Raw genomic sequence first — 12691 nt, 5'->3', positions numbered from 1 at the left:
CGCAAGTGACTTCCCGCCATCTTGCATTTTCCAGTCCCCTTGTCTGCTTCTTGGGTATTGGTTAAGGTCTGTAGAATACAGCATTCCACTCACAATTTCTTCATCAGGAAACGATAAGTATTTGTACATTATATTCCTGTAGTTTTCCGCTCAACCAAAAAGGCGGAATTATTTCCAAGACGGAATTCTGCATGATGTACACATTCTTCTTCTAACCTTTGTTTATGTTGATGAGGAAACTTCAAGTTTACCAATCGCTTTTGAGACCCTTCCTGAAAAGCTTTCCGCTAAAACACTGGTCTTCAGCAAGGGTATGTAACCTACAAATAAATCAACTTTTTTGCTTACTCAATTACAAAAGTAGTGATAGTAAGTTGGCACAGATTCAGTACAGGTACTTTTACGTTTTTAATCATCATTGTCAAATCATTCTTTGGATTTTTGCTGTATAATTTATTTGTTAGTAATTATGTCCAATCGAACTTCATTTCAGTAGATAAAGTTTTGTTGGTGGGTCAGCTGTTTTGATTGATGGGGAGATTAGGACGCACGGGGTTCTCCCCTTTAAAAATGATATCTGTACCCTTTGCGCCATTTCGGAAGTGAACAGGAGCTTAAACTGGTAGGTTGTGATCGCTTGTTGGGTGTCAGAGCCTTAAATAACTATCTTAAAGATAGAAGCATCAGACGACTCTTTCAGACATTTTCTTCTCAAAAAATTATTTTGGAAAGTATCGATTTAAACCGGAAACTCAGACTCAAAAAGTTACTTTCATGAATGCACCCATTATTTTTGAGACTTGATAGTTGTTTCCCAATTCAAATACTGGCAACCTCTTTTCTCAGGGGTGATATTCATCTGGGCGATGCCCACTCGATTTTGATATCCTTAAGAGCCGGCGTCAAAATTTTCAAATGAACAACCCGATCATTTTTGTGCAAGAGTGTAATCACAGGTCTGTGTCTGTCATAATTCGTTATGACTAGTCAAAGATCGTCAACAATCGCCACATAGTTGAACATGCGCCTGATAAGATATCACCTTTGCTGCCTCCTCATCCAACTTTATTTTCTACCATGCAAGTGTATGTCAGTTCAGAACGATTCCTTCATGAATTATAATCTGCATAATTTCTTTGTCAAACACGAAAGAGAAAAAGATATTAAAAAATCATATGATCCAATCCCCTCTCCCCAATACTCAGAAGCACAGGCCTAAAGATTTTGTGGAACGCCACTGTTTGAGTGGCTTGAGAGGCGAAAGAAAAGCTAGGATCCGGCGTTTTTATTCATCTAACAAAGAATTACATTGGCAAATGAGCAACGACAAAGTGTACTGAGATTTGGATGTGTTATCAGCTTATGTGTGCCAAAGGGATTCTGGATCCGAAGAAATCACTCCGCTGGCCCCCAGTACAATTCCGTTTTTAAAATACTCTACGTCGTTACTTTACCAGATGTCTTTGAAGAAGGTTCACGAGTTGGCTTTTTTGCAAGAACACCTGTTGGAGTGTGGGTCACAATATTACTGGAAGGTAAAGTACCTTGAAATAATCTTCTCTGAAATGTAAAATAGCCTCACAAGGAAAAGGGGGCGTGTGGTCATTTTGGGCTGTTTCCTCTTCTACCTCAAGTGATCACCTCCTCTGAGTGTCAGAAAACTACAGTGGAATTTGTTAAAGCACTTTTTTGAGAAGTGGATCCACTCTATGCCATTATCGTGAACTGTTCTGTTGTATGCTGTTGCCTCACTATGACCAAAACTCGATTACAATGTGGTATGCACAAACGCGAGTAAACTATTCAACCTCTCACAGTTTTTCTGGGAACTGGATAACCTACGAAATTATTTTCTTGTTTTCCGGCGATGCATACCCTTGGTTTCGCAACATAACAGACCTCCGAGCGATTCAGAAATGTGGCTGTCATCGCCATGTGGCTGTCATCGCCATTGTTTTTTTTGAAGATTTCTTTAATTGGCCCTTTGAGATACTGAATAGTTAACTGTGATGAAACTCTCGGACTACCGTCATATCTTTACGGTGGGCAAGTAAACGCTTGTGCCGAAGCGCTAAAGATAAGCGTGTGCTTGCAAGCTTCAGCTTTTGAGCACATCTTAATGAAAATATCAGTTAGAAAAAATGAAAAAAAAAATCAAAAATCAAAAATCAAAATAAAAAAAAATATCGGTTGAAAAAATTCAGCTTTTCAGCACTTCTTAATGAAAATATCAAACTTTGTTTAAATATTAGTTGGCTGACTGATACTTGCCGCCCTCTCCCTTTAAAAAATTGTATATCCCGATGTCGGGTTATTCTGTGAGGCGGATCAGTTAGTGATCGGACGGATTGGAGCGCACTTTATTTAAGCTACCTTTGCTCTAATACAGATATTGTAGGTTTTTGTACATCTCTTCTTAGTCTTTGTTTGTTTCCTTATTGTTTGGTACCGGCAGCCACATATTACTAATGACATCTCCCTGAGACTAACAATGGTGTTTTGTTTTTAGAAAACCGCTGACATTTATCACTCTATCGAGTTATTGGAAACGCCGCTCATTTTCGACAACGCGCGGTAATGGAGCAGGGAGACATGACAGTACAATGTTCCAACAGCAATGGAACAGCGAGAAACATAACAATCCGAGACGGAGTCGAAGAACAAAACAATGCGACTATACGGCCGGTAATTGACTCCAAAAATCCTTTTGATGGACGTACAACACGCTTCACAGACGACCTGTGGACTTTCGTGTCAGTGATAACATACGTTGCAGACGTCGGAAGCGATTTACTTGTGTGTGTCAAGTATTACAAGGAAAAAAATTTCTGGTGGTTTAGTCTTACGCTAGGATTCGTACTTGTCGCGTCATTTGCAATGCAATTGTTCTCTGCTAAGTGGCTTTTGGAAGATGGCAAACGAAAGCAATGTTTCACTTATTTATTACATGTGTTTCATCTGGGACCAGTCGTGAGGTAGGTAAGCTGGGTAATTAAACAAAAAAAACTGCCGTGTCTCGTGTAATCGTACGAAGTTCCAAGGAAACAGACCACTTAAAATTGGCTTTGCGATGCGTTTCCTTTCGTCGGAAACCTTTTGACTTCTTGTCCGGTTAACACGACTCGAGAATTTCCGGCGAAATTTGAATAGTGTTTGCGCCTGCTTTTTTAATGACAAAATATACTAGAGCAATTATCACATTCCTTATTTCTCGGATGATAACTTTGCAGCGAACGTAATGACTGGATTTCAAGTCGCTTGGCTGATTTGTCAGATACAGAAAGCTACATTAAAATTGAAACATAGTTTTCTTTAAAAAGATAATATCGGTGATATTTACAGGCGTTTTTTTGTCTCAAAGTAAGCTGCACTTTGAAAACTACCGAGCTATCTACGCGCAGCAACAGAGGTTTTAATTAAGCTTGAATAACTAATATTTTAAGATCGTTTCTTTATTTCGCGCGTTTGTTTGTAAAACCTGAACATTTTTATATTTTGTATTCGCTTCGGGTAAACTTTATCATGGATCGTGAATCAGCCTTCCTTGAATTGTTGTCTGACCGATTTTTGTCTCGTTCGTTATAGATGTTAATATGGAATAATTGCCGGTACTGGGTAGGTTCTAATTTCGCTGTGTTTCGTTATCCACTGGCCAGATGATAGTCAGGTCACAGGGCCGTAATAAGCGATTCTATCAAAAACTTTCTCCACAAGGTGGTGACATATTCTTTTCAATAATTCTGTTTATTCCTCACAACTTCACATGTCAGCGTAATTTACGTGCGAAGTATTTTCAAAACCTAAATGGCTCCACGAGGATTATTATAACAATAAGTGTCTTGCCGACTAGCAATAATGAAGCCAGTATGAGTTGACTGAACTATTTTACTGTGCTCAGAAATTCGGCACTCTTCTAACCGATATTAGTAATAAAATAACCCTGATATAGAACATAGGTCTAAGGAGTCGTTTCTGAGCGCGCGAATCGAACTACGAGATGTGTTGGACGTTTTTCAGCAGTGCGTGTTCGCATTCAGATTTGATCTTTTTCCTTGTCATCCGAATGTCCTATTAAGCTTTCCACAGGAGGTCAGCATAAATATTCAAGAACACTGTTTTTCTGTTTATCGAACATATTATCCTCACGACTTTATCATCACTCTTTGCTGATTTTCTTTTAGTTCAGACTCGTTTTAGAGAGAACGGTTAGCCTTGTAGAGGCGCTATATAGTTAGGTTTTATCCAAAAATTCTGGCGCTTAAATTTATCTAATTATTCCAAAAAACGGCGAAGCTTATGAAACTGGCCTTGATTTGCATAAAAATATCGCTTGTTGAATTTTCTGACAGATTATGTTGGCCTGGTTTTGTCTAAGAGGCGCGTTAATTATATTAACTTACGATTACTATTTTTCTGTCCATTTTAAATCATTGTTAGCTGTGCGCCATGAACATACGGTCGCATTTTTCTAAACTCCATCATCAAAAAAGTTACTGATTTTTCTGATCGACTTTTGTTCGTGCTGGTCTGTTTTGCATGTTTTATTGATTAGATTTTGTCGCGCTCTCCTAATTTTGTGATCCAAAATAAATCAATCGTCAAAACGTTCAATCTTGTTTTTCAAGTGTTTACCCAAATTTACTCGTGGCTTGTTTTACCACGCTATTATTATCTTCATAGCTGGAGGCGTTTTCAATCCTCTAATGAGTTTCACTGCTGTCTTGCTGCGAGCTTTCAGAAATGATTACAGGTTATAATTATTCGGTTGAGGGGCCCATCACTTTGTTGCGCGAAGTCTTTTCTTTAGGTAATTGTTCTCTACTTTCGATAACAATCTTTGCACTGCAGACCAACGGTTTTATCTAAACCGATTAATTAGACTTCAAGGACCTTGAGATTGCAATCATTAAGAAAACATTGTTGCTCCTAATTGAATGATGTAGTTTGTTGCGTTCAAATAAACATTTTGGTGACATTTTAAGTTTGTTCAAACGGCAGCCATTCGCAATGATGGACAACTTAACTGAACCACATTAGAATAGAATAAGGGCAGCTAAAGTATCATTCAAGCTGCGTTGAGAGGGTCTTCAGTCTCTCACGAGAGCCTCTCTTCTTGAGCCCGACTCAGAGAGGAATTTGCGTCCTGCTCGTATAGGATATTTCAGCCGGTAAACTGTTCACATGGCTAACTGCCGCTGGAGGCAGTTTTCTTAATTAACAAAGAGTGCATAAAAGTTGTAATATTTCTGTGTATTGTTCCGGCGAGTGAAGGTAGGCGTGAGGCGCGGCGAGTGTAATAGCTCGCCCAAAACAAAAAACGCAAAAAGAAAGAAACAGACTTTTCAGTGGTTCGAGATAGCAAGGCGTGACATTTGGAGCTCTCTTATCAGAAATTACATGGCTCTAATTGAAAAAAACGTGTAATACGTGTAAATAGACTCAAGAATCCCGTGATGTAGTGTACCTCTAACATGTAATTGAGTGACAACAACCTATGTAGGAAAACCTCCCTATTGCCTATATAGAGTTAATTCGCTTAAGTCGGCGAGCGAGTTGAAAAGAAGTCGGTCAACTGCCGCTTTCCTCCGAGCCAGGGTTAACATATTAAACATTAACTATTTTAAAATTGCAAAACGGTTTTTTTGAAAAGATTGGCTTTATCTAGAAGTATTAGCTTTGTATACCAACTCTTCTGAATATATTGTGAACTCCTTCAGTTCTCCTGCAAAGTTGAAGCGAATTAGTCGAGCAATATTCTGATCCTCAAATACTGTGTATCTTCCAATATTTCCCTTAAAACCAGAAATTTTCGCTTTCCTCTAGGTATTGGAAGGTTCTCAAGAGTGGCTGGAAAGCGCGTCAAAAGAATGCTACTATTCTCGAATTCGCAGCGTTTCTTGGAGAATGGCGTGACATAAGCATGCTGAGACTTCTTCAAGCTTTTCTAGAATCTGCCCCTCAACTTATTCTTCAACTCTACATTTTACTGAAACGACCACGCCTTCAAGAAAACTTTGAACTTTTTATCGCTGCTACTGCAGCTTGTTCATTGATATCGTTGGTGTGGGCCATTCTCGCTTACAGTAAATCGTTAAGAGACTTTAGAACACAAGGTTATATCCTGTCAGCAGCAGGTTTGTTATTCCAAGTACTGTGGCGGTTCTCTACGGTGACATCTCGTGTGGTTGCCATGGTTCTTTTTGCATCGTACTTCAAACAATGGCTGTTTGTTGCGGTGGGCGCACATTGGCTAATGATGACAATGTGGTTGATCTGTCAGCGGACTCGCTTTTGTACAGACGAAGACGGAACAGAGCACCCTTTCAGGGAGAAACTGTTTAGTGCGGCTATTGGCTTTATGTACATCTTTTGCTTCTTCAACACGAGAGAAGGCATGACTAGGAAGCGTATTATTTTGTTTTACTCCATTATGTTGGTAGAGAACTCTCTGTTCGTGTCTATGTGGTTTCCCCACAGAACCTTTCGCGGAACAATGGCTGTAACAGCGTTAGGGGCAGTGTGGGGCGGATTTGTATTTGGTTTGATTAGCATGATTTTATATTATCGATTCTACCATCCAAGTTTACCAATTCAAGGAATATTTATACAAAAGAGAACTTTCGATGTTGAAGGACAAGTGACTCATTCGTGGTTTTGTTGTTTTTGTTGTCGAATAAGGAAATCCACGAAGACGAGTACTGGAGAAGATCGTGATGCGGCCGAGGGTTTAATACGAAACGTAAATCGCAGTGTAAACCATCATGCTGCTTGTCAAGAACTATCGCCTCCTCAGTCTCAAGATGGCTCGCATATCACAGGAAACCCACGTCGGTTCATGTCGGGTTTAGACTCTAATCAGGTCCTTGTTCACAGTACACCCATACGACCATTAGGCACGTGCAGTTCGTACGCCAATCATCCACTGGTTACAAGCCGCGTGCCGAGAATCCTGGTTACGGGAGCGACCCCTGAAGTGATGAGTCCGAGAGATTCTGTTTCAAACTCTTCTCTTGTCACTCTGAAGGAAATTGAAATGGAAACGCTCGATAATCTCGGGCAGCGTCCAGATCTTCCCGTGAGCAACAGTGACCTTTCCTCTACTATTGCTGGAGAGACAGAAAAAGTAAATCCTAGTGCAGGTAAGAAAAACTGCTCTGCTAGACGAGAGCTTGGTTTCCATGACGACGTAACCTGCACCTCACCAAAAAGTCCGACCGCCGGAGAGATTATCAGCTGGTATCATCCTGTCCCAACCTGCGAGGCTTCCTCCGATGCCGAAGAAGACAGGGCTGAAAAGATTAACTATGGCTCGTTGAGTTTTGGTAATCGATACAGTCTCGTGTCGTCCGACTGTATTTCGTTGTCATCCGAAAGTTCACAAAGTTCGGTAGATAGCATAATGTTTGCGGATGAGGGACCGGGCAGTTCTGGAGTGCATATGAAGAAGATGCTCTCGCCTGAACTCACACCGAGACCAGCAGACGAAGGAATTTTTTCCGATGAGCGGGACTCGCCTTCAAAATCGATCACTATTGAAGACGCTGACATCATGTCTGAAGCTTCTACACCACAGAACCCCAACGTTAATAATCAATTTCCTGTTTTGGTCGAAGACAGCCAAGCAGATACATTCAAAAGAGTCCAGTCCCGAGAAAGAACGAATGAATGGATTTTGTCTTCTTCTAAACCGATTGATGACTCTTACAACTTGGTTGAGTTGTTAATGGACGCTCCATCATCACCATCGAATAAACTGAAAAGCAGAACCAGAGAAACAGGGAACATTTTGTCATCTAAGGAAAGAGAATGCACTGAAAATAAACCTGACTGTACTGGGGAAGGATCTGGGTCTGAGAGACTGGATGGACACGAAAGTGAGTCAACCGACGCAAGTAGCGACAGTTTTAACTTTAGAAATCGTCATCGTTCGTGCGATGAGATTGAGACTGGAACGAATTATGCCCTCTTCTCCCCGGATGACATCAATAAGCGGCATACCTTTGACTTTTCGCAGTTATCGAAAGGCCCGAGGTCTCCACGGCGAAGACGAGACAGGAAATATCGTCGCTCAAAGAGGAAGGAGTTTGATAACTTTGTTGTGACTTCTCTGAAGCCAGGAAAATACGGTTCACTTCGGCGATCAATGGAGCGTCTGGCTAGAATACAAGAGGACATAGAAGAAACTTTTCTATTGAATGCCGAAGCCGCTTTGAATTCCTGTATTCCTGAAGTCGAGGCACTCTCTTCGCCCATGGAAGACGCAGTGAATTTATACACGAAAACTACAAATGAAACTAATATAGCAGAAAAAGCCGTGTGCAGTGCGCATGATTCAAACCCACGTAGGAGTGATCTGCTAGAAAACGCAGCCTCATTGTCTGCCAGAGAAAACTTTAAGAGGCGAAAGCGCTTGAAAAGATTCCTCTCTAAAGAATTAGTTCCTGGGAAATTCTCTTCAGTGAGACATTCCAGCGAAAGTTTGCAATCAGTAGAACGATTTGATAGATTCCAAAAAAATGGCGATGCTGACGAAGGGCTGTCATCCACTGTGTCCGCTGATTATTTGGCCTGCACTCGTCATGTTAGTGGTAAAAGTCAAAGAGTAAACGGTGGAGGTTGGAGGAAAGAATTTCAGAGCCAAACGGTCAGTCTGCCTGATGTACTTCTTTCCACTGGAAGGAAAATTGAACCCGAAGTTATTAAGAAACGAAATCCCGAGAATAGTCGGGTAAAGAATACTCTGGATGGTATTGTTATTAAGAACTTAGAGATCAGTAAGCATCACACGGGCTCGGTTCACAACAAAAGACATACTTATGATTTCACTGACAACTGTGCTGCTCAGACGGAGGTACAGGAAAGGTTGTTTAGCGTAGAGAATGACAGAAGGGCACCGGAAGTACGTCACAAGTGCCAGCGTAGGTGTCAGTCAGAGGTTTTGATTGGCGCGAGAAACTCTTCTGTTTATGTATAAAGGACAATCAGAAATTTTAACCCGCGACCTTATCTGACATTTTCAAGTCTCACCGAAATCTCGACAAATAGGTGATTCTTGATTAGTTGTCTTTTACTTCATGAGTTTTTTGCCTTCACTAGGTGTTCTAATTACATAATTTTTGCTCCTTCCTGTTAAGCGTTTGGAACTGCTTAGTCGATAGCTTTTACGACGATTTGTTTCGTATAGTACATTCATTAGACTTCTAATCACAGACTTCAGTGAATTTTTTTTTAGTTATCTTATGTTTGTAATGAAGAAAAACCAGATTTAAGTAAACCTGTCCTCTTTAATAAACATAATTATTTTCGGATTGAGATTATTTGGAAAATTTTTTTTATAGAAATAGAAACCAGTCGAAAAAGCGTATTTAAAGTGGTTAAAACGATTAAAGAGAAACATTAATAAAAGTATAGCTGATAGCTGTTTAAAGGGGGATTTTTGGATTATTAATTTGTCAAGTTACACAATATGCAGCTTGTGTTCATTTGATTTCGGTTAACTTTGACGTGTGTTTTTTTTTTGTTCTCACCTTTTGGTTAGGTAACGTGTAAGTTTGTAGATGATGCGTTCTCGAATATTTATTGACTTCACGGATAAAGGTCACCTCTGGCTGTTATGAAATAGTCCGATTTGCAATTTAAACGCAATTTTTTTTTTATATATCACGAGAAGCATTAGCCTTCTAGTAACTTGTAACATATCTGAAAAATAGAGACCGGACTACTCTTGTAATTGTGATTGACGAATAAATCCATTGTTTGTTGATCAGCTTTTGATCTAGTCGCAAACATCTGGTGTTTCTGCGAGTCCCTTATATAGTTTGAATCAACTGTCACCACATTTCACAATAAACTTAATGGTTCTTTTACTTTTGAGGAAAAGACCCTAATTTATTTAATATAATGATTTAATGAAGACGTGGTACTGTCGCCGGCACTTAATCGTGATACTGGTCTTTAAACGTGGGTGGAATAGTTTTTGCTTATTGCTCGATTACTGCCCGTCAGTTAGACTCTAGATAAAGTCTACGTGTAAATTGTGCGCGGAAGTCACACGAGCCTCGCACGAGCCTCGCACGCTTTATAGCATGCCCTAAATGTGCGTTCGTGGCACCAGCGAAAAAAAACTCACGCACTGCTTGTTTTGCAGTCCAATATTTGCTTACTATTACGTTTTCCAAATGCATGTAGTTGGTACTTTTAATCGAGCTGCGTCACGAATTGTATATCTTGAAAAACTTACTAACTGTAGTATTTATCAAAGCCTTGTTGCCTTGCAGTGTCTTCTCTAGAGTCAGTCTCCTCAGCTAACATTTCAAGGTTTCCTTCTCTTTTAAGGTGGTTGTCTTTAATGATACAAAATACGCAAAAAAATGTTCTAAAGTAGCTTCTTTGAACGAAAAAGAGAAAGCTTGATTTTAAGACTTGGTGTTTGTGAGGCTAAGGAGAGTCACTTGAAAGTTTTTTACATATTTCTATTTTTTATTTTGTCTTGCTCCCACTAAATACTTTTAATACATATTCGCGGAGAAACTTTATAGAAAATAACATTGAAAACAAAATTCTTGCCACACAGGTCGTCACAAAAGACCCATTCTCTAGTTCTTCACTTGATTTGCTTCTATTTCTATTTTTTTGAGAAAATAAAAGAACAAAATAATTGAATAGTTTAGTTAGAACTCTTTATGTAAAGTAAATTCTTGTCATTTTGTTTCCTCTTTCGTGTTTTTTTTTCTCACCGACTAGGAAGTTTATACTTTTTTGAAAGTCAAGGTAGTTCTTTACTATTTAAAAAAAGTGACTTAAGTAAAGAGGTCAAATAAAGTCTTTTCCTAGTGACATATCTGTTTGCCATGCTTGTTAATGATAAACACAAACTGAGAATAGTCCTCACCTTGCAGCAGATATTTTTTGTCTTTCTTCGATATTTTCCTAATTTCAGTTGGCAGTTCGGACACAAGTGCTCCACATCTTGGAAACGTTTCCATAGAAACGGTACGAGACAGCAACCTCCAAAGCATCCCAGAAAGCACAGAGCCACTGCAAAGAGTAAAGTCAACTTACCAGCCTTATACGTCACCATGGTCATCACGTGATTCTTGCAAGAGCCACAGAAGGTGTAGAGCGACTCATCTTTGAAATCTTCGCGATCATCGATGATGAAAGATGAGTTGTGGAGTTGTGGAATGTCCGGGGGATTTTCTCCATCACTATCGGCCTTGCTGGCCAAGTTTCGTTGAGATGCTACTGAGGGATCAATAATTAAAGATGAAGTGAAACTTTTTTCATATTCGAAAAATTGAAAATAGGAATAATGGTGTAATGAAATAATCATTGTAAAATTTAACATGTGATTCCAATGCTTCATACCAAGGATGATGCGTTCGGTTTTTAGTTGCATCTCTTTTCATGGGGTCGTGACATATATTTCCCGTCCTTTTTTTACGGTTATTCCTATTTCATCACATTCTGCTCATTTCATTCCCATTAAAGTATATTTAGACTACCATCAACCGAGCAATTTCTTCTCGTTACACAATTTTCAGTTTTAAAACACTTCGTGGCCTTAAAAAGTATTGGTGTATGAAAATCAACGTCTACTGAGCGCAATGTTTCTTGTGGAAACGCTGAGTTTAACTGATGTTTTCGTTATGCAATATTTCAGGGAGATCTACATTGATTCTTTTCGGTGTGAATGGAGAGAAGGTGGAAAAAAGTTGTTCAAACAAATTGATGAGAGAAATTTAGAAAATCCCTGCTTACCTGGTATTTGGACACTTGACTCACTTACTGAGGCAGGACTTGGCGAGTGCATGGTGATCGAAAGTACTTGGCGTGTCGATATCAAAGACTGTTCCAGCCGTTCTCAGAAGGTCCCCCGTTGCTCAGGGAACCGATGACGTACTGTAGCGTTGGCAATGCTGGGCACTTAAAAGATTTCCATGTGCGAAAATCAATTGTCAGCTCGTCCTAAGTTGCTTGGAATAATGATATTTCAGTGACTGGTAGATGAAAAGGATAGGAAAGAACAGTAACAACCACAACAACCATTCGTCTGTTGATGGGAGTGTTCCTTTTTTTTAAAAAAACCTCCCCTGACATGTTAACTTATTACAGCTTCTGTTATGTAAATATAATTTAAGTTTATGCACGTACGAAATGGTAAGAATTTTGACCCAGACGTCTAAAGTGCAGTGTATTACTGTCGAATTAATGTCGTCATCGTTCAACAAAGGGAAACGTTGACGTCATGACGAGCTGGGTTATTTTTAGTGATTCATCCTGAAGTTGGCCATAGAATAATAACAACTTGCTAAGAAAAAACCCAAAAGCGCAAACCAGGAGGAGAAACAAAGATTGAAAAAAATTGAAAGCGAAAGTATTTTATAGAATTGGAAAATTAACCTATGGCGCTAGTTTTTGTAAAACTAGATAATTTGGTGTTATCAACTGAGTTCGAGCTAACGCTCGAAACGTCTGCTAAGAAACTCTTTACGGTGGCCATTTTACATTGACTACATTATCAACTCAGTTGATAAAACCGAGTTATCTTTTTGCACTTCCCCACCGACGCAGCACCTAAGTTTCTTTAGAAACTTACCCCATATTCATTAGTTTTTGTAAATGTTGTGAAAGAACGTGACAAGCTGGCATCACTTGCGTGACGGCTGGTGCTGACGTGGAAACTGGGAGA

General features: G+C 39.5%; 2 protein-coding genes across 5 annotated transcripts; one reads left to right on the top strand and one right to left on the bottom strand.

Moving 5' to 3' along the window:
• The first annotated feature begins 2516 nt into the window (after window positions 1-2516).
• On the top strand, window positions 2517-9777 carry LOC131790592 (uncharacterized). The gene is made up of 2 exons (XM_059107820.2): window positions 2517-2975; window positions 5824-9777. The coding sequence occupies exons 1-2, from the start codon at window positions 2578-2580 to the stop codon at window positions 8972-8974; spliced, it is 3549 nt and encodes a 1182-aa protein (XP_058963803.2). The 5' UTR covers window positions 2517-2577; the 3' UTR covers window positions 8975-9777.
• A 753-nt stretch (window positions 9778-10530) lies between these two features.
• On the bottom strand, window positions 10531-12658 carry LOC131790523 (lipopolysaccharide-induced tumor necrosis factor-alpha factor homolog). Of its 4 annotated transcripts, none has more exons than XM_066162575.1 (4): window positions 12599-12648; window positions 11761-11999; window positions 11062-11244; window positions 10531-10624 (listed from the first exon to the last, which is right to left on the bottom strand). In XM_066162575.1, exons 2-4 carry the CDS (start codon window positions 11810-11812, stop codon window positions 10596-10598), a joined length of 264 nt encoding a protein of 87 aa, XP_066018672.1. In that variant the 5' UTR covers window positions 11813-11999; window positions 12599-12648; the 3' UTR covers window positions 10531-10595. The 4 variants fall into 4 exon arrangements, with proteins under 4 accessions (XP_066018672.1, XP_058963715.1, XP_066018670.1 ...); XM_059107732.2 differs by having other exon boundaries at window positions 10582-10624; window positions 10892-11244; window positions 11761-11967; window positions 12599-12658; XM_066162573.1 differs by having other exon boundaries at window positions 10582-10624; window positions 10892-11244.
• Window positions 12659-12691: the final 33 nt, after the last annotated feature.

This window comes from Pocillopora verrucosa, chromosome 2, assembly GCF_036669915.1.
Source record: "Pocillopora verrucosa isolate sample1 chromosome 2, ASM3666991v2, whole genome shotgun sequence".
NCBI classification, from domain to species: Eukaryota; Metazoa; Cnidaria; class Anthozoa; order Scleractinia; family Pocilloporidae; genus Pocillopora; species Pocillopora verrucosa.
This window is presented reverse-complemented; position numbering and strand designations above follow the sequence as displayed.

What these genes read in the sequence shown, in the direction of transcription:
- LOC131790592 (XM_059107820.2), top strand. Translation starts at nt 2,578, where the DNA reads ATGGAGCAGGGAGACATGACAGTACAATGTTCCAACAGCAATGGAACA. An exon ending in CATCTGGGACCAGTCGTGAG is followed by an intron (nt 2,976 to 5,823) that starts GTAGGTAAGCTG and finishes GCTTTCCTCTAG; the next exon opens with GTATTGGAAGGTTCTCAAGA.
- LOC131790523 (XM_059107732.2), bottom strand. Translation starts at nt 11,812, where the DNA reads ATGCACTCGCCAAGTCCTGCCTCAGTAAGTGAGTCAAGTGTCCAAATA. An exon ending in GTCAAGTGTCCAAATACCAG is followed by an intron (nt 11,245 to 11,760) that starts GTAAGCAGGGAT and finishes TTGATCCCTCAG; the next exon opens with TAGCATCTCAACGAAACTTG.